Genomic DNA, 20,495 nt, shown 5'->3' with positions numbered 1-20,495 from the left:
ATTTTTTCTCCAACTATTGAGATTGATTATATGTTTTTGCTTTCTTTGTTAATATGGTGAACTACCTTGATTTATTTTGATGTGTTAAACCAACTCTGTATTCCTGGAATAAATCCATTTGGTTATGATGGATTATATCTTTTACATGTTAATGAGTTGGATTAGATAAAATTTTGTTTACAGTTTTTGCTTTTGTGTTTCTGAGGGTTAATATCTGTAGCTTTCTTTTCTTGTGATGTCTGTCTTTGAGTTGGGTATTAGAGTAATGCTGGCTGGAGAAAATGAATTGGGCAGTATTTCTTTCTCTCCAGTATTTTAGTAGAGTTTCTGTAGAGTTGGTATCATTTATCCTTTAATGTTTTATAGATTTTACCAGTGAAGCCATCTGGGCATACGGTTCTATTTTTAGGGGAAAGTTTTTAAGTACAGTTTCAATTGAATAGATATAGGGTTATTCAGGTTATCTATTTTTTTTTCTTGAATGAGCTTTGGTAATTTGTATCTTTCAAAGAGTTTGTTTAGTTCCTTGTAAGTTGTTGAATCCATTAGTATCCTAGTATTCCATTATCATTCTTTTAATGTCTGTATAATTTGTAGTGATGCTACCTCTTTCATTCCTGATATTGGCAATTTCTATCTTCTCTCTTTTTCCCTCTTCAGTCTGACAGATACTTACCTATTTTATTGATATTATCAAAGAACCAGTTTTTCATTTTATTGATTTTTAAACTGTTGATTTCATCTTTGATCTTTATTATTTGTTTTCTGCTGCTCACTGTGGGTTTAATTGTCTCTTCTTCTGGTTTCATAATGTGGAAGCTGAGATTATTGCTTTGAGATATTCCTTCTTTTCTAATACAGGCCTCATGTGCTGTTAATTTCCCCTAAGTACTGCTTCAGTAGCATCTCTCAAATTCTAATATGCTGTGTTTTTATTTTCACTCAATTGAAGCATTTTCTAATTTTACTTTTCTAGCTTATTAATAACTTAGAAGTATGTTATTTATTTTTTAAATATTTGGGGTGGAATTTTCTAGAGATCTTTCTGTTCATGATTTTTAATTTTATTCTGTTGTGGTCCCAGATATACTTCATATGCTTTGAGTCCTTTGAAATGTACTGATACTTATTTTATGGCCCAGACTGTGCTTTATTTTGACAAATGTTCTGTGTATTCTTGAAAAGAGTGTATATTCTGTTATTTTTTGACAGTGGTTTTAAATGTTGTCAAAGTGTTTAATAGAGTTGTTCAACTCTACTAAATCTTTATTTATTTTCCACATTTTTTTCTACCAATTATTAAAAGATAGGTATTCAAATATGTAACTCTCAGTTTTATCAACTTTGACTTTATATATTTTAAAGTTCTGTTTTTAGTTGCATAAACAGTTGGGATCATTACATCCTCTTAAATAATTGGTGCCTTTATAATTGTTAAATGAGTTTCTTTATTCTTGGAAATATTCTTGGCTCTGAAATATTCTGTTTTATCTGATCTTACTGTAACCATTCCAACTTTCTATTGGGTAGTAGTAACATTGTTTATGTTTTCTCTTCTTGCCCAAGTGAGACTAAGCTTAAATCCCAGTTTTATTATTTACTAGTTCTGTGACCTAGTATAAGATGCTTACTCTCTGCCTCAGCTTCTTCACCTGTAAGTAGAAGAAATAATAGTACCTGTCTTACAAGGCTATTGTGAGGACAAAATGAGTTAATATTTGTGCAACACTTAGACATGTACCTGGCATACACACTGAGTGCTTTTAAAGTGCTTTGCAGTAATTTCTATAGTATTGCTTCTTACCTAACAGGGGTGAAGGGTCCCATGAAAGAACCTTTCACATATGTTTTCTTATTCAATTAAATGATCATATTTTACATTGGGTTAGTGTGTTCCTTGTTGCATACCTAAACTGATTCTATCATTATGAATATATATGTAAAATATATAAGGTAATTCTCATCTTTAATCTTTGACTTGACCATTTAGTCTTTTTTTTTTTTCAAACACAGACTAAGTATAAAACTGAAGTAGATATTCAAATGATTCGATTGTAAGATTCATTTGTAGTCATTTTAAAATATCCACACTTTCCATTTCTTTAAAATTAAACTACTACTCCACAGCTGGTTTTATTTTTCACATGAGATTTTAATGTCTTAAGGACCTTGATAATATTTCATATTTATACATTACCTTTGTTTTTCAAGCAACTCAATTCTAGTTTGATTAAAATCACTTTGGACAAATACAGTGAAACTTTAAATTGTGTTACTAAAATCTGATTAGAAGAGATTGCTAGTCCTTTTGTTTTGAACTTCTTTTCCTTGGAGGCTTGCCAGTTCAAAGAGAAGAGGTATTTTGATTAAGGGTCATTATCCTTACTTTTCCTTTTTCCTTTAACAATTTCCTTGGGAGATTTTATTAATTTTCATAGCTTCAGATTCTGTTATATGCTGATGATTTACAGATATGATTTCACTAGCCAGATTATTCTTTTGAGCTACAAGTCTATTTATGTAGCTTCCTGCTGAAAATCTATGCTTAGATGAATTAATAGTCACCTCATATTCACCTTATCTATACTTGAATTCATTATTTTTCACCAAATCTGCTTCTCATGTGTTTTTTTCTTTCAAGAATTGCCTTCTTATTCTCCTGGTTGCTCAAACCAAGCTCTGGGAGAGCTTCTCTCCTTCTTCCTCTTCCTCAATCAGGTCTTAAGGGGCCATACTTCTCCGTATCTCCTAAATCAGTTTACTTCTTCTCTTGCTACTACTATGGTTCATACCACTATCACATATGTTTTTTACCTGAAGTATTGCAACAGCTTCCTAACTGTTCTTTCCGCTTCTAGACTTTTCTTCTTCCAGTCTGTCTGCACATTTTAGCAAAGTAAACACTTTATAAAATAGTAGCAATGTTGTGCCTTATTTATAAATTATATAGTAGATTCTGTGTTGACTTTTTATCGTTATTGGAAAATAGTAAAGGTACAATGGTAGAGTAATATTTCATATGTGTATTATAGCTAAATTTTCCATGTATATGTTATAGCTAAAATTGAACCTGTATTATCTGTTAAGAGGGATTGAGTGTGTGCCAGTTTGCTTCAGTCGTGTCCAATTCTTTGTGACCCTGTAGACTGTAGCCCCCCAGGCACCTCTGTCCATGGAATTCTCCAGGCAGGAATACTGGAGGGGGTTGCCATGCCCTCCTCCAGGGGATCTTCCTGACCCAGAGACTGAACTTGCGTCTCTTATGTCTCTTGCATTGGCAGGTGGGTTCTTTACTACTAGTGCCACCTGGAAAGCCCTAAGAGGGATTAACTATTAGCAAATTCATTCGACTTCATGTTTTTTTTCTTTTTTAAAACAATTTCTGCCATGTGAGTTATTTTATGAAAGTATTATGCTTCTAAGCTTTTGCCAGATTATTAATATAGTTAACTGTGAAGACTTTAGTTCATACATGTCAGTTATAATTTAGTCATTCCCAGCCGTGCTGTGCTTAGTCGCCCAGTCATGTCTGACTCTTTGTGACCCCATGGACTGTGGTCCCCCCGCAGGCTTCTCTGTCCATGAGGATTCTCCAGGTAAGAATACTGGAGTGGGTTGCCATGCCCTCCTTCAGGGGTCTTCCCAACCCAGGGGTCATTCCCAGCTAACTTGTATCCAGATATGCCAGGCACATTTGTGCTTTTGTGCTTTTTACATATTCCATGTTCTTTGCATAAAATGTTCTCCCTCACTGGTCTTGCCAGCATTCTCTTTATTACTTTAGAGGCCTACTTATATCTCAGAAGCTTTCAATTTTTTTTTCCAAGTTCTGTTATCTCATCAGTCATTTGTGTTTCCATAGTGTCTTATTCTTCGCTTGCTTTCAGGCATCTTTCTGTTCTGCAGTGATTTGTTCAGTTCCCTCTCAATACATTTAGTTCTTTGATGGCAAGAACTGTCTTACTCACTTTTTATGTTTCATAAATCTAGTATAGTACCTGTTACATATATGTGAGTGCTCCATAAATGATTTTTGTTAAACTAAATGCTCACCAGTAGTTTTCCTTGACTGCATACAATTGCTTTTCTTTTTTACAATAGCTTTTATACGACCTGTATGTAGTTTTAACATTTGTAATGAATCCGTCAAGATAATAATATAGCGGATCCAGCTTATCCCTTCTACACAATATCCTGTGTTTTAATCAGCTAGAATATCAGATATAGAACTGTGTGTCAGGCACTCTATATGGAGAGCTTTTCATATTGTTTAATTCTCAGGAAACTGTATAAAGTAAATATTAATTTCCTATTTTGCAGATAAGGAAGTAAAGGTCTAGAGAGCTTAAGAAAATTGCATAAGGTATACAACTAGAAATGTTTCAGAGAAACAATGATGCCTAAAAAGACATGATTTTAATTTAAATTTATAACTTATTATATCAGGTAATTATTATTACATTATGAAGTATTATTATCATTATTTATGTTTAATTAAAGATAAATGTAACAACTTTAAACTTTACCCTATTTAAATATGTTCTCTTGACCAAATCATGTATCTTATTTATTTATTTAATATTCATTTCTATTATGGTTTATTACAGGATATTGGATATAGTCCCATGTGCTATACAGTAGGACCTTGTTGTTTATCCATTCTGTATAAGTTTTCATCTGCTAATCCCAAACTCCCAATCCATCCCTCCTTCATCTCCCCTACCCCTTGGAAACCACAAATCTGTTCTCTATGTCTGTGAGTCTGTTTTTTGGATTGTAGATAAGTTTGTTGTATTATATTTTAGATTCTACATATAAGTGATATCATATGGTATTTGTCTCTTTCTGGCTTACTTTAGTATGGTAATCTCTAGGTCCATGCATGTTGCTACAAATGGCATTATTGCTTTTTTTTATGACTGAGTAGTATTTCATTGTATATATGTACCACATCTTTTAAAATTTTTATTTTATTGGAGTTTAGCTTATTTATAATGTGGTATTAGTTTCAGTGTACAGCTAAGGGGTTCAGTTATACATATAGTCATTCTTTTTTATATTCTTTCCTTAAAACTCAGGTATCTTATGTATTATTTTATTTTCTACATTTATAATGTTAAGAAACTATGACCCCAAATTACCAATTGTGATCTATAATATTTTATCTTTAATGACTATTTCTACCTATTTTTTCTTTTAAGTTATAAAGTTTAGAAGGCTTAAGTTAATGGGACAAATACCTTTTAGAAGTAATATGAATAATTCATGTAGAATTATATTTTGTCAGTTTTTGATAGTATATGATGAAATTAAACAGTGATACTCTGTTTTATTTCTACATAAAAGCTTTTTTCCTTAACTTTTTTTCATTTTTTTCTTTGAGTTAATTGAGTGTTCAATTAAGATTTTATTTATGGAAAGAACATTCTCCTTTTTCTGATGTTTGGGTATTTACTTGCTTTTGTAGAAATTGTTCTCTTTATATGTCTTAACATACACCAGTATATAGCATGCTCTTGCTTGAAATGTATGGAAAAGTTTTTCCTCTTATAATGTTTATATTTTGGTCAAAATGTAGTTTAAAATTTTCCAGAATTTTAATTTCATTGTCTTAAAAAGTTTATTTGTTTTAAGAATGGAATTAATTATTTATTTTTTGTTTTGTCTTTTCTGTCCTTTCTAACTTGCTTTCGTGGATATTCACACCAGGAGGACAAAGTGGTTAGAGTCTTTTTTCTGTCTAATATTATTTTTTTCTGATTATTAATGCTAATTTAATTTTATAGTTATATTTAATTTATTTACTCAAGTGTTTTGTTACAGTTGTAGTGCATGATAATTGCTAAACAGTAAGATATATTTTAAGCATGCTATCTGAATTTACTGAAAGACATTTAGTTTATTATATTATAGATGACAGTTTGATTATTTTACTTGATTCTTAAAGAAGCTTGCCTTTTTAGAATATAGTATTTTTTAAAGGAAATGTGTTTTTATAACATTTCTCATTGTGATAAGAATTCCTTTAATCTTATGTCCCCTAAACTGATCATTGTACTGGTCAGAATTTTTAAAATAAGTTTCCAAGTTAGTATAAAGATTCAATTTTTGTAATAATGAGTCACAATAACATTGAACATGGGTTTTCCAAAGTATATAATCACAGTTAAGTATTTAATATATTTTAATTTTTCTTAAAATATGTTTTAGAGATTGGTAAAATGCTTATTTTTTACCCTCATGTTGAATATTATATATAAGTATGATTTACAAATTCTTAGAAATATAAAATTTGATAATACATTATAATAATCTGCTGATGTCTGTCTTTTAGAAGTCTGATTTGAATTTGTATCTGCTCTGGAGCCTGGTGACTTCCTGCAAACACAGATAAAATCTTTCTGTTCTGATTCTTTATGATGAATCAGACTAAAACCTGAAGTCTTTTCAAGTTTTCCAAGTTCAAATTGGCATAAAACCCAAAGAGAATTTCCCTAGCTGAGGTCTCCTAAATAGTGCCTCTTTCTTGCCATTTAGAGCCTCTTCATTCTCTTCAGTCTTCAGTTACTAGGCTGCAGATGATGTAGACATCGGCAAATACTGATGTGAGTTTAGATATGAACCCTCTGAGCAAAAGAAAAGATACTATGACTACCCAGCTGGTATATAGTCTTTAACCCAGAGCAGGTCCTCTAAACAACTTGCCAGCTTTCTGCCAGTCGACTGTGTTATTTGACTCTCACATAGTACAATTCAAAGCCTTTTAGAGTCTCTGCTGCAACTTTTGTGTCTAGAGTTAACACAGGGTACATAATGGTTTGATTATTGTCTGTAGTTTTCACAATGAATTCTGACACCTATCCCAGTAATGAGACATATAGTAGTAGTTCAGCTATAGAAATTATTTTCAGGTACTGACACAATTTCATAATGTAACAGTCAATATTTTAAGCCATGGATTGACTAACAGATAAAACAACACTAATTTTATGTGAATTTGGAGCATTGCGGTTAAAATTTGACAAGTCTTTCTGTGATATTCTTTATGCACCGGTGTTCAATAGAACTTTCGCCAGTGATGAAAATGTTTTGTGTCTCTACTGTAATACTATAGGTGCTAGTCACATGCAGCCATTGAACGCTTGATTTGTGGCCAGTGGGACTGAGGAATTGAATTTTCAATTTTATTTAATTTTAATCAAATTTGAATAGTTGTATGTGGCTAGTGGCTAAGTCAGATAGCAAGCACTGTATGGCTGTTAAACCTCTAAGGCAATTCCCTGCACTGATAATAGCAGTATGATGTGTGTGGTCAGTGGAGATGTAACTGGACAGAACACAGAAGGCCAAGTGTCACTGCCAACCTCATATATAGTCAAGAAGGATAATGGACAAGGAACATCCTCCCAAAGGGGAGAACCAGGGCATATGATGATGATAAGTGCAATAGTCAATGGAGAACCTAGATACCAGGTAGAAGAACCAAGGAAATTAAGGTGTTGTTTTTGTAGGGATTACTGTGTGCTATGGACAATCAGCCATGAGTATATTTCTCATCCTTCCTGTTTTTGAATGAGAGTTTTTGTTGCAGTTATATCATTTTGTATTGGATGTGTTGAGAACGGATAACTTGGCTTTCATTGTATACAGTGATTTACAATATCAGTTGTTTATAATAATCTACACTTGACTGTGTACAAAGATTTGTTCGGCTTCACAGATCTACGTTCAGAGCTAGGTTTTATAACTAAGTGAGAGTTGGGAATTCTCTCCTTTGGGTGGGGGATATGTTACATGTAAAATACATGCATGGAAATTGTGAGTAGTTGAAAGCAGACTGTTCTAGACCCTGTTCAATCACTATCCGAACAGACATTTTAAAAAATGTCTTTTAATTTCATGGCTGCAATCACCATCCTCAGAAAAATAAAGTCAGCCACTGTTTCCACTGTTTCCTGATCTATTTCCCATGAAGTGATGGGACCAGATGCCATGATCTTCATTTTCTGAATGTTGAGCTTTAAGCCAACTTTTTCACTCTCCTCTTTCACTTCCATCAAGAGGCTTTTTAGCTCCTCTTCACTTTCTGCCATAAGGGTGGTGTCATCTGCATATCTGAGGTTATTGATATTTCTCCCGCCAATCTTGATTCCAGCTTGTGTTTCTTCCAGTCCAGCGTTTCTCATGATGTACTCTGCATAGAAGTTAAATAAGCAGGGTGACAATATACAGCCTTGACGTACTCCTTTTCCTATTTGGAACCAGTCTGTTGTTCCATGTCCAGTTCTAATTGTTGCTTCCTGACCTGCATACAGGTTTCTCAAGAGGCAGGTCAGGTGATCTGGTGTTCCCATCTCTTTCAGAATTTTCCACAGTTTATTGTGATCCATACAGTCAAAGGCTTTGGCATAGTCAATAAAGCAGAAATATATGTTTTTCTGGAACTCTCTTGCTTTTTCCATGATCCAGAGGATGTTGGCAATTTGATCTCTTGTTCCTCTGCCTTTTCTAAAACCACCTTGAACATCTGGAAGTTCACGGTTCACATATTGCTAGGGTTATTTTAAAACATGTTGCTTTATTTTTAAGTATTTGAGTAATTTTTAGATACCTAATTGAGTTCTAATTTAGTGCCATTGTAGTGAGAGAACATGTCTGTTAATTTCTGACCCTTTAGGATTTACTGAGACAATGTGTGTCTTTTTTGGTGAATGTTCCATGTTTACTGGAGAAGCATGTGATTTCAGAGGACCTCAATCTATGGGTATCTTTTACAGCCATTGTTGATGGTGTATCTCTCAAGCAGTTAATTTGTTTTTCTTCCGATTTGTAAAATTGGAATTTTTTCATAAAATATCTGTCCTGGCATCAGTTTTTGTGATTATTTCTTGGTTTGTGGGTTCCTGGATCATGCTGCAGATTGCAAACCTATGTGAGGTGCAGGCAATTTTTTTGAATTCTTAGGGGAGACTTTTTTTGTTTGTTCACTGTATAAGCAGAGACTTCATAACTTCCTTGTGTTTTCCCTTGTCAGTAGATGAAATATTTGTAGTTTACTTTTTCACTGAAGATACAGTTTTCAGTATCTTGGATTGTACATCATCATAAATTCAATTCTTTGGCCTATATATGCCCAGGTTTTTATTCATTTTTTTTTAATCCTTGTGTTTTCCATGGATAGGCCTCAACATTTTAAACTACAGAATGTCAGTTTTAAGCATACCACTCTGGTTTGTAAACCCATCGTCTGTTTTGGCATATTGGCTTTTCCTTCTTTGTAAGCCTACCTTTGTGTGCTAAGTTGCTTCACTTGTGTCTGACTCTTTGAGACTCTGTGGACTGTAGCCTGCCAGGCTCCTCTGTCCATGGAATTCTCTAGGCAAGAATACTGCAGTAGATTTCCACGTCCTCCTCCAGGGGCTCTTCCTGACTCAGGGACTGAACCTGGGTCTTTTATGTCTCCTGCATTGGCAGGTGTTTTCTTTACCACTAGTACCACCTGAGCAGCCCAAGCTTACCTATTGACCCTTTGTAACTCTTTGCAATCCCATGGACTGTAGCTTACCAGGTTCTTCCGTCCATGGAATTTTCCAGGCAAGAGTACTGGAGTGGGTTGTCATTTCCTTCTCCAGGAGAACTTCCCAACCAGGGGATCGAACCTGGGTCTCCCACATGGCAGGCAGTTGCTTTACCCACTGAGTCACCAGGGAAGCCCAAGCTGACCTTTCCGGTTAAAATAATTTGTGTTTTGTTGTATATTATTTTCAGATTTTTTTCTGAATCATTTTCATGTCCATTGTGCTTATTTTAAGTATGAATTTTGACTTGAGTTCCTTGTGGTGATTAGAATATTTTTAGAGTCTTAATATCTATTTTGTTGTAGTCAAGATGGAGTTCTATAAATAATGGATAATGTAGTTTTTTGGGGTTTTTTTTGTTGTGTATTATTTTCGGATTTTTTTCTGATTCATTTTTATGTCCATTGTGCTTATTTTAAGTATGAATTTTGACTTGAGTTCCTTGTGGTGATTAGAATATTTTAGAGTCTTAATATCTATTTTGTTGTAGTCAAGATGGAGTTCTGTAAACAATGGATAATATAGTTTTTTTGTTTTTTTTACATCAAAGACTTGTTACTCATAAAACCGCATTTAAAAGAAGAGAACGTGTTTCTAGATTCCATATATATCATGTGTAAAATAGATAGCTGCTGAGAAGTTCCTATAGAACTCAGGGAGCCCAGTCTGGTGTTCTGTGATAAACTAGAGGGGTAAGATATGAGGAGGGGAGGGAGGCTCTGAGGGAGGCAATATATGTATAATTATGGCTGACTCATGTTGTTGTATGGCAGAAACCAACACAACATTGTAAAGCAGTTTTCCTGCTATTAAAAAATAAATTAAAAAAATAAAAGAAGAGACAGGCGAGAACCAGATAGCTTATTCCATTTTGTCACTGGCATTAAAAGATCTGGCCAGAACAGACCTAGCTTTCAAATTATCCTTGTTGTGAGTCGATTCATTGAGAAAAGCGATATATTCAAGTTCTTCAGCGATGCACAGAAACACAAAAGTCTGTTCTGGTATTGAAGAGAATGTGGCTTTGATTTCTTTTAGCCTTTACCTTGGATTAATTGGGGCTTCCCCGGTGGCTCAGCTGGTAATGTGTCCACCTGCAATGCAGATCTGGGTTCGATCCCTGGGTTGGCAAGATCCCCTGGAGAAGGTAGTGGCTCCCCACTCCAGTATTCTGACCTGGAGAATTCCATAGACTGTATAGTCTATGGGATCGTGAAGAGTTGGACAAGACTGAGTGACTTTCACTTTCACTTTTCACTTTTGGATTCATTTTGACTTAGGATGAGCAGTTATGGATTGACTGGAATAAGTTTAAGAAACCTATTTTTCTTTAGTGTTGCTCAAGGTTTGGCTCAGTTTTAGTTCTTGATTGATTTTGATTGGTTTTTATATGGAAACAACATTTTGGTATACTTTTGGGAGAGCTTAGCAGATTCTTTGAAGCATAATACAATGGCCTAAAATTGAGTTTTATCTCTAAAAATGACTTCTCTTCTATGAAGGTTTTTTTCTGTTTCTTTGTGTTATACTTTGTGATATTTAACTAGAACAGAATCTAATTAGCCTTTGTGAACTGGAGCGTGTAATGAATTACCAGGTTTGTTTACCTCTAGGATTAGCTGCATGTAAACCAAATTCTAATGATAAGAGAGTGGACTGTGGGACACTCCAGTGGTTTTAAATATCTGTATTCTAATGTCTTAGTCTAGCCTGGCTGCTATGACAAAATATCATAGATTAGGCTGCTTATAAGCAACAGGAGTTTGTTTCTCACAGTTCTGGAGGCTGGAAAGTCCATGATCAAGGCACTAGCAGGTTCTGTGTCTGGTGAGGGCCCACTTTCTGGTTGTTAGATCCTGTCTTTTCTCTGTATACCACGTGATGGGAGAAATGACCAGTCCTTCTGGGACCTCTTTTAAGGGCACAAATCCCATTCCCGAGGGTTCTGCCATTAAGACATGGTCACCTTCCAAAGGCCTCATGTCTTAATGCCATCACCTTAGGAGTGAGGATTTCAACTCACAAATTCTGAGGAAACACAGATATTCAGTCCATAGCGATTAATGTTTTCCAACCCAGTCTCCATATATTGCTGCTGCTGCTACTGCTAAGTCACTTCAGTCATGTCCGAGTCTGTGTGACCTCATAGACGGCAGCCCACCAGGCTCCCCTGTTCCTGGGATTCTCCAGGCAAGAATTCTGGAGTGGGTTGCCATTTCCTTCTCCAATGCATGAAAGTGAAAAGTGAAAGGGAAGTTGCTCAGTCTTGTCCAACTCTTTGCGACCCCATGGACTGCAGCCTACCAGGCTCCTCCGTCCATGGGATTTTCCAGGCAAGAGTACTGGAGTGGGGTGCCATCGCCTTCTCGATATATGTGCTAGGGTGATCTTTTTCAAAAAAATGCGACCAGATTATGTCATTCTTTTGCTTAACTCCCTTAAGTGCTTTCTCACAGTTTCTTTCTGGGGCACACAGGGAAGGTAATTCATGATGTGGCTTCTGACTGTCTCTTTAATATCTTATCATACTATTTCTTCCCTCATTGCTTTTTATCCCAGGCATTTCTGTCCCTGAAATCACAAAGCTTTTTCTCACCTGTAGACATTTACATATGCTGTTTCTTCTACCTGGAATGCATTTCATCAGCTTTTCACATGAAAGGCTCACCTTATCTTTGGTATCAGTTCACTGTCGTCACTTCAGAGAGGCCTTCTCTGACCTACCCTTTGGAGGGTTTTACTCCCATTCAAGACCACTTTCTCTCTATCATATCACTAATCGATTCTCCAAAGTAGAGGTGTATAGTTACCTTGTTTATATGTTTGTTTAGTTGTTGATTGTTTTTCACCCCCAGTAAACTGTATGCCCAATAAGAAAAGAACTTTTCTGACTTCTTTATCACTTTTTCTCTAGTAAGCAGAATAGGATGTGGCACATAGTAGGAGGTATTCAATAACTTTGTGAATCTATGAATAATCAAGTGATTGAATGAAATAGGTATTTTCTGATACCACTAAATTTTCTCTTCCCTCAACCCAAAATGAGCAGATGAAATAATAAAAAAGACATAAAATGAGATAATTATTCTATTATTTTAAAGAAATAACAGCATCATAAAGCCAGTTAAAGTGGACAGATTTTTAAATTTCAATTACTTCGATTTAAGCTGCAGTATTATTTCCCATTTTAAAAAGTGGATCAGGCATATCTAGTGAGCCCAGAGGAGACTGCTGGCTGCATCAGGCCAGTGACGACTCTTCTGTTAATATCAGTTTTTCAATTTTTGGTTCAGTCATTTGCTATTAAGAGAAATGAGACAATAAAAGTGAACAGTTCAATTAGATGTTGTGACTATGAGCTCTTTCTTGTGTTTATCTCACTCCTCAGCATCGTTCCAAGGGATTTTTAAAGTCTGTGTCTTGGGGACTGGTAGTCTCCAGCAACGAGACACAGTGCTTTCCTTTCCTTAAGCCTGCTCATAGGTAGGTCTCTAAGTTCCATTGTATGTATCTTAGGGTCTGTTCAGTTTTTAAAGGCTGCTTTTTTTATATTGCATGGAGACACTGGATTAAAATAGTCATCGATGAGAAAGGTTTGTTCTGATCTGGAGCCGTCTAGCCCACCAGAGTGTAATCAACCTGGGAGCTGACCAAATTGGATCTCTAAGAATAGCTCTGTGTTCACTCTAGGCAGCCACAGAATAACTGAACTGGGCTTTGAGTGAATAGGTAATGATTCCTCAGGGACTTGTGTCTGGGCATGTGCATTGGGTTATTTTTAGTTATTTACCATAAAAGAATTTGCTGAGTTGTTCGTGTGTGTGCCTTTTAAAAATGCCAGCACATTTTGCTTCTTGGAATTGAGGGTATGCTTGTTTAATTGAAGATGGCACCAAGTGTTAATCTAATAGTGTAGAATTGGAATTTATTGTGATGTTGGAAAGGCAGGGAAATGGCCAGCTAAAAGTTAGATAATTTCACTAGGAACGCACCAAAAGTAACCCATACAAGAGCCAGACAGAGCCTATGAAAACCTAAGGACTATTGATTTGATTAAATATATTTAGTTTGAGGAGAGGACAGGGTCAAGAGAAAGCTAGTAATTGCTACTGGGATTTATCTGCAGTGGTGAATAAGACCTTTCATAAATACAGTTTTTTCCCCAGTTCTGTCCCTCTCTTTTAAAAAACTTTTTTTTTTTAACTGTGGTAAAACACACAAACAAAATTTACCATCTTAACCATTTCAAAATGTACAGTTTAGTGGTATTAAATTCACTCATAATGTTGTACAATTATAGACATCATTTAACTCTTTTTACTTTTTAAAACTGTAATTCTGTATGTATTGAACAATAACTCCTCTCACCCTACAACCCTTGGAAATCACAATTCTGCTTTCTGTCTCTGATTCTGAGCGCTCTAAGTATGTCATGTAAGTGGAATCTTACGGTATTTGTCTTTTTGTGACTGGCTTATTTCATTTAGCATAATGTCATCAAAGTTCAACTGTGTTATAGCATATGTCAGAATTTTCTTCCTTTTTAGGGCTATATAATATTCCTTTATATACACCACATTTTGCTTATCCATTCATTTGTTAATGGACCCTTGAGTTGTATCACATTTTAGCTATTGTGAGTAAAGCTTCTATGAACCTGGGTGTACAATTATCTCCTCAGGCCTTGCTTTCCATTCTTAGGGGCATAGCCCCAGAAGTGGAATTGCTGATCATCTGATAATTCTATCTGTAATTTTTGTAGGAACTGGCATACTGTTTTTCATATGATCTGTACCATTTTATATCTCAACCAACGGTGCCCAAATGTTCCAGTTTCTCTGCATCCAAATCAACTGTTGCCATTTTCTGTTTCTAATGGGTTTGAGTGGTAGCATACAAGAGTTTTGATTTGCATTTGAAGCGACTTAGCAGCAGCAGCAGCATCAATGATTAATGAGGTTGAGCATGTTTTTCTGTGATTGTTGGATATTTGTATATCTTCTTTGGAGAAATGTCTATTCAAGTCCTTTCTCTAGTTTGAATTGGTTTTTTGTTGTTGTTGAGTTTCAGGAGACCTCTGTAGATTCTGTATATTAATCACTTATCAGATAAATGATTTGCAAATGTTTTCTCCAGTTCTGGGAGTCCCTTTTTACTCTGTTTTTTGATGGACAAAATCTTAAATTTTAATGAAGTCCTATTTGTCTTTTTTTTCTTTCATAGCTTGTTTTTTGATGTCATATCCAAAAATCATTGTCAGATCCAATGTTGTGCAGGTTTGCCCTATGTTGTAGTCTAAGAAGTTTACAATTTTAGATCTTATATTCAGGTTTTTGGTTGATTTTATTTAATTTTTGCATGTGGTATTAGCTAAGGGTCCAACATCATTCTTTTGCATATGGATGTCCAATTTTCTTAGCACTGTTTGTTGAAAAGAATGTACTATTCTTGTGGCAGGGTCTTGGCACTCTTGTCAAAAACCATTAGACTATATATGTAAGAGTTTATTTCTGGGCTCTCGATTCTGCTCATTGGTCTATGTCTGTCTTTATTGCCAGTATTGCACTATTAGACTAATGTGCTTTGTAGTAATGTTTCTAATCAGAAAGTATGAGTCCTCCAGTTTAGTTCTTTTTCAAGATTGTTCTGGCTATTCAGGGACCCTTGAGATTCTATAAGAATTTTAAGAAGGGCTCTTGTGTTTCTGCAAAAACTGTTATCAGGATTTTGTTAGAAATTGCATTGACTCTGTAGGCCTCTTTGGGGAGCACTGGGATATTTATCTGTATTTTTTTTCCTTTTCTTTGTCTGACTTTGGCATCATGGTGCGTGAGTGCTCAGTTGCTTCAGTCATGTCTGACTCTTGGTGATCCTATGGACTGTAGCTCGCCAGGCTCCTCTGTCCATGGGAGTCTCCAGGCAAGAATACTGGAGTGGGTTGCCATGCCTTCCTCCGAGGAACTTTCCAACCCAAGGATCAAACCTGGGTTTCCTGCGTCTTCTGCATCACAGGTGGATTCTTTACCACCGAGGCACTGTGGAAGCCCTGTATTGTGGTATTGGTGGCCTTAAAGAATGAGTCAGGATATGTTCTTTCTTCCTCAGGGAAGTTTGACATCTTAATAATATTAAGTCTTCTAATCCATAAACATGGGATGTGTTCCATTTATTTATGTCTTATTTAATTTCTGTCAACAATATTCTGTAGTTTTCATTGTGTAAGACGTTCACACCATTGGTTACTTCTTAATAATAAAAATATTTTTGGATAAAATCATTATATTGGGATTATTTTTGTAATTTTTTTCAACCATTCATTGTTAATGCATGGGAATGGAACTGATTTTTGTGTGTTGACTTTGTATCCTGCTACTTTGCTGAAATCATTTATTAGTTCTAAGAGTTTTGTTTTTTTTTTTGTGTGTGTGTGTGTGTGAAATCTTTAGCATTTTCCACATAAAAGATCACATCACCTGTGAACAGAGATAGTATTACTTTTTCCTTCCAATTTGATTGCCTTTTATTTCTCTTTCTTGCTTAATTGCTCTGGATAGAACTTTCAGTACTATGTTGAATAGAAGTGATGAGAGTGAACATTATTGCCTTGTTCCTGATCTTAGGAGAAAAGCTTTCAGTCTTTCACCATTGAATATAATGTTCACTGTGATTTTTTCACATACAACTTTTATTATATTGAGGTAATTTCTTTCAATTCCTTGTTCACAGTTTGTTTGTTTGTTTAATCATGAAGGAATCTCATCATTTTGTCAAATGTTTTTTTCTGCATCATTTTGGATAATCATATGTTTTTTTCCCCTCATTCTGTTAATGTGTGTATTGCATTGATTGTTTTTCACATGTTGAATCATTCTTATATTCCAGGAATGAACTCTGCTTAATTATAGTGTACAATACTTTTAAAATGCTGTGGAACTCAGTTTGCTAGAATAATATTTTGCAGAGGATTTTTTTCATCAATGTTCGTAAGAGGTATTGCTTTATAGGTTTTTTTTTTTTTCTTATTATGTCTTTGTTGTCAGGGTAATGATGGCTTTAAGTTAAATGAGTGAGAAAGTGTTCCCTCCTTTTAAATTTTTTGAGAAAGTTTGAAAAGAATTGGCATTAATTTTTAAAGTATTTGATGGAATTCAGTATTAAAGCCATCTGCTCCAGGCCTTTTATTTGTTGTGATATTTTTGATTACTGATTCAATCTCCTTACTCATTATAGGTCTATTAAGATTGTCTGTTTTTTCTCGATCCTTCATTTTGTTAGATATATTTTTAGGGACTTGACTATTTTATCTGTGTTATCCAATTTGTGGCATACAATTGTTCATATTACTCTCTCAATCATTTTTATTTCTGTAGAATCAGTAGTAATGTCCCTGCTTTCATTTATGATTTTAATAATTTGAGACCTCTCTTTTTAAAGGGATACTCTTTAATGTATCTATTTTACACATTATTTTCTCTGTCTAGTATCCCCTCCTCTGTTTTGTCCATTTAAGAAATTCACCTAGTTTCTTCCAAATCCAGCCTAGATGTTTCTTCTTTCATTGGGAAAGATCCAGATGCTGGGAAAGATTGAGGGCAAGAGGAGAAGGGGGTGATAGAGGATGAGATGATTGGATGGCATCACTGACTCACTGGGCATAAGTTCGAGCAAACTCAGGGAGATAGTAAAGGACAGGGAAGCCTGGTGTGCTGCAGTTCATGGGGTCGCGAAGAGTTGGACATAACTTAGTGACTGAACACAACAATGGGGTTTTTTAAAAGTTCTTTTTCAATATCTTCTGAATGTTATTATTACTGTCCTTATCAGATTTTACTATAATTTATTCATTCATCTATATCTCTTGCTTGTTGGTTTCCTGAGGGCAAAGATTACATTTTGTTAATTTCTTTATCATAAGTATTTAATATAATTACTAAAAGGAAATCTTACACAGTTGATAGTCAGATTATTTTACAATTTGCAGGCCTTTTGACATGAATGAGTCAGAATATATAACTGATGAATCAAAATAGATAATGACTTTTATTCCATATTTTCATATACTGGCTGTGTATTCATCCTGGGTGCTTAGTCAGTGCCCACAGAGTGAATGACTGATGAATGGACCTTTTTTGATGGATGATGAAATGATGAAAACCTTTTTTCCTTTTCCTCCCCTTTTATGTAGTCGTTCTGTATGTTGTTGTTCCTCCTGTATTATTAAATGACATTGTTAATCTTCCCTAATACTGTTTTAAAATTAATAGAAGAAAGAAGCTAAAAGAAACAATTTTCTTTACTTCTGTGGAAAACAATATAATCTCTCAATTTCTTATTTTTCTTTGTATGTATTTATTGTTTTTTAAATTATTGTGCTCTATAGTAGCTGTGAACATGACTTGGCCACTAAATACCATTAGGATCATAGGAGCTGTGAGGGAAAGAGTTTTAATGTTTCCATCCTTATTTTAACTCAAACATGATTAGGGTCTTCTTACACAATTAAGAAACAGAATAAATAAATAATTGCCTCATCAAGCCTAATGGTTAGCCAACTCTGTGGGTGAAAGAATGGCCTCATTTGAGCCTGAGACTTTTCTAAGAACTGGGAGATGTCAGGAATGAAAGGTAATTTTAGAAAGCTAAGTTATTTTCTGATTTATACATAAACTTGTTATTTTGTCTCTGCATTAAATATTACCACCAAAATTCATTTTATATGGATTTAGTTTGATTTTTTATATATTTTTATGGTAACAAATTCTTCCTTTCTAGAGGCAATTTAGAGTTATTAATAAAGATGAACATTCATTTAAGTGTATTCTGTATTATATTAAAAATGGTGTTAATACCAAGTCTGTTCTTTCAAACTGCACACCATGTGTACATCTTAAAAGACTAAAAAAAAATATGGTCTTGAAAAACTGTCTCTAAAGATAATTATATGTATTGAATCATTTTCCAGTGGTTTTCATTAAAAATGAAAGATGTATGTCCATTCTTAGAGTTCCTAAATATTACAGCTATTGTAATCTATACTAGCACAGCCATTATGCCTTTATTAATACATACATGTGCCAGTTGATAAGCATTGGTAGGTGAGAGCATTAGAGAAACAGTTTTTCTTTAATTGAGAATTTTTTGCTCTGCATTTAAAACATACTCCAGAATTTAAAATTCCCAAACAGTATGCAGGTATTCCTTAATAGAAACAGTAGACTGAATTTACTTGTATTTAAGGATACCTAAATATGCAGTATATCAACAATACTTACTTAGAAGCTGCTAATGACCAGGTTCTGTGCTCAGGATTATACAGCTGGCTAAGACTCAGTCTTTCTTCCTCATGAGCTCAATTATCTGTGTATATCTATATCTATATATGTTTTCAAATATAGAAAAGAGAGCTTCAAATAGTAATTTGCCCAGAATCCCCCTACCAAGATAAGGGCCAGACTCGGGAGTTCCCTAATGCTTATCCTTTTATTGGCTTTATCAGAATTATCTGGGGAAGCTTTAAAATAAAATTACACATTTGTATGCACACTGGACTGACCGAATCAGAATATCTGAGTAATCCCCAGAATATTTATTTTTATAATATTACTCAGATGATTCTAATGCATAATCAAGATTCAGTTCAGTTCAATTTAGTTGCTCAGTCGTGTCTGACTCTGCAACCCCATGAATCGCAGCATGCCAGGCCTCCCTGTCCATCACCAACTCCCGGAGCTCACTTAGATTCACATCCATCGAGTCAGTGATGCCATCCAGCCATCTCATCCTCTGTCGTCCCCTTCTCCTCCTCCCCCAATCCCACCCAGACACCACTAATTTATGAGACTCTAAATGACCTCAGATATGCAGATGATACTTCACTTATGTCAAAGTGAAAAGAAACTAAAGAGCCTCTTCATGAGAGTGAAAGAGGAAAGTGAAAAAGCTGACTTGAAACTCATCTTTAAAGAAACTAAGATCATGGCAGGTAGTCCCATCACTTCATGGCAAATAGAAGGGGAAAAAATGGAAGCACTAACAGATTTTACTTTCTTGGGCTTCCAAATCGCTGTGGATAGTGACTGCAGCCATGAAATTAAAAGACACTTGCTCCTTGGAAGTAAAACTATGTCAAACGTAGAGAGAGTATTAAAAAGCAGAGAACGTCACTCTGCCAACAAATGTCAAAGCTATGATTTTTCTAGTAGTGATGTATGGATGTGAGAGTTGGATCATAAAGAAGACTGAGTGCCAAAGAACTGATGCTTTAGAAAGATGGTGCTGGAGAAGACTCTTGAGAGTCCCTTGGACTGCAAGGAAATTGAACCAGTCAATCCTAAAGGAAATCAACCCTGAATATTCATTGGAAGGACTGTTGCTAAAACCAAAACTCCAATACTTTGGCCAGCTGATGTGAGGAGCCGACTCTTTGGAAAAGACCATGTTGCTGGAAAAGATTGAAGGCAAGTAGAGAAGGGGTTTCAAAGGATGAGATGATTAGATAGCATCATCGATTCAATGGACATGAATTTGAACAAACTCTAGGAGATAGTGGAGTATTAAGGAGCCTGGTGTGCTTCAGTCCGTGGTGGTCGCCAATAGTTGGATGTGACTCAGCAGCCAAACAACAGCAAACATCATGCCTTTTAAAATTTGAAGCACTGCCTTCCTTTCAGTGTTAATTTACTCAGAAATCAGTATGTCATGAATTCTAGATTTTCAAAGATAGAATATATGAGAAGAATAAAATTGTGTACAGATAACCTTTAAGCAAGGATGATTTATAAATATGAACCTTGTTTCTGGCTCAGAGAGCCTGTATGCTCTTTGGACCTTAATTCAGAATGGTTGGGAAATGATTGAATTAGTTTTTTATTATTGTTGTTGTTAAAAACGTCAAGTTTGCATTCTGTTGGTGTTTAG

At 34.9% G+C, this 20,495-nt stretch overlaps 1 protein-coding gene across 32 annotated transcripts in view; it reads left to right on the top strand.

Moving 5' to 3' along the window:
• RIMS2 (regulating synaptic membrane exocytosis 2) overlaps positions 1-20,495 on the top strand; it is a 592,497-nt gene that overhangs the window by 128,158 nt on the left and 443,844 nt on the right. For 24 of the 32 annotated variants that reach the window (XM_040261948.1, XM_040261945.1, XM_040261943.1 and 21 more), the window contains one exon: positions 5,710-5,721. The exons of the other annotated variants lie outside the window; for them this stretch is intronic. In XM_040261948.1, coding sequence (XP_040117882.1) covers positions 5,710-5,721 — 12 coding nt within the window. The remainder of the gene's footprint in view (positions 1-5,709; positions 5,722-20,495) is intronic. 32 annotated transcript variants of the gene reach the window in all.

The sequence above is a fragment of the Oryx dammah genome, unplaced genomic scaffold (assembly GCF_014754425.2).
Source record: "Oryx dammah isolate SB20612 unplaced genomic scaffold, SCBI_Odam_1.1 HiC_scaffold_19, whole genome shotgun sequence".
Taxonomy (NCBI): domain Eukaryota; kingdom Metazoa; phylum Chordata; class Mammalia; order Artiodactyla; family Bovidae; genus Oryx; species Oryx dammah.
This window is presented reverse-complemented; position numbering and strand designations above follow the sequence as displayed.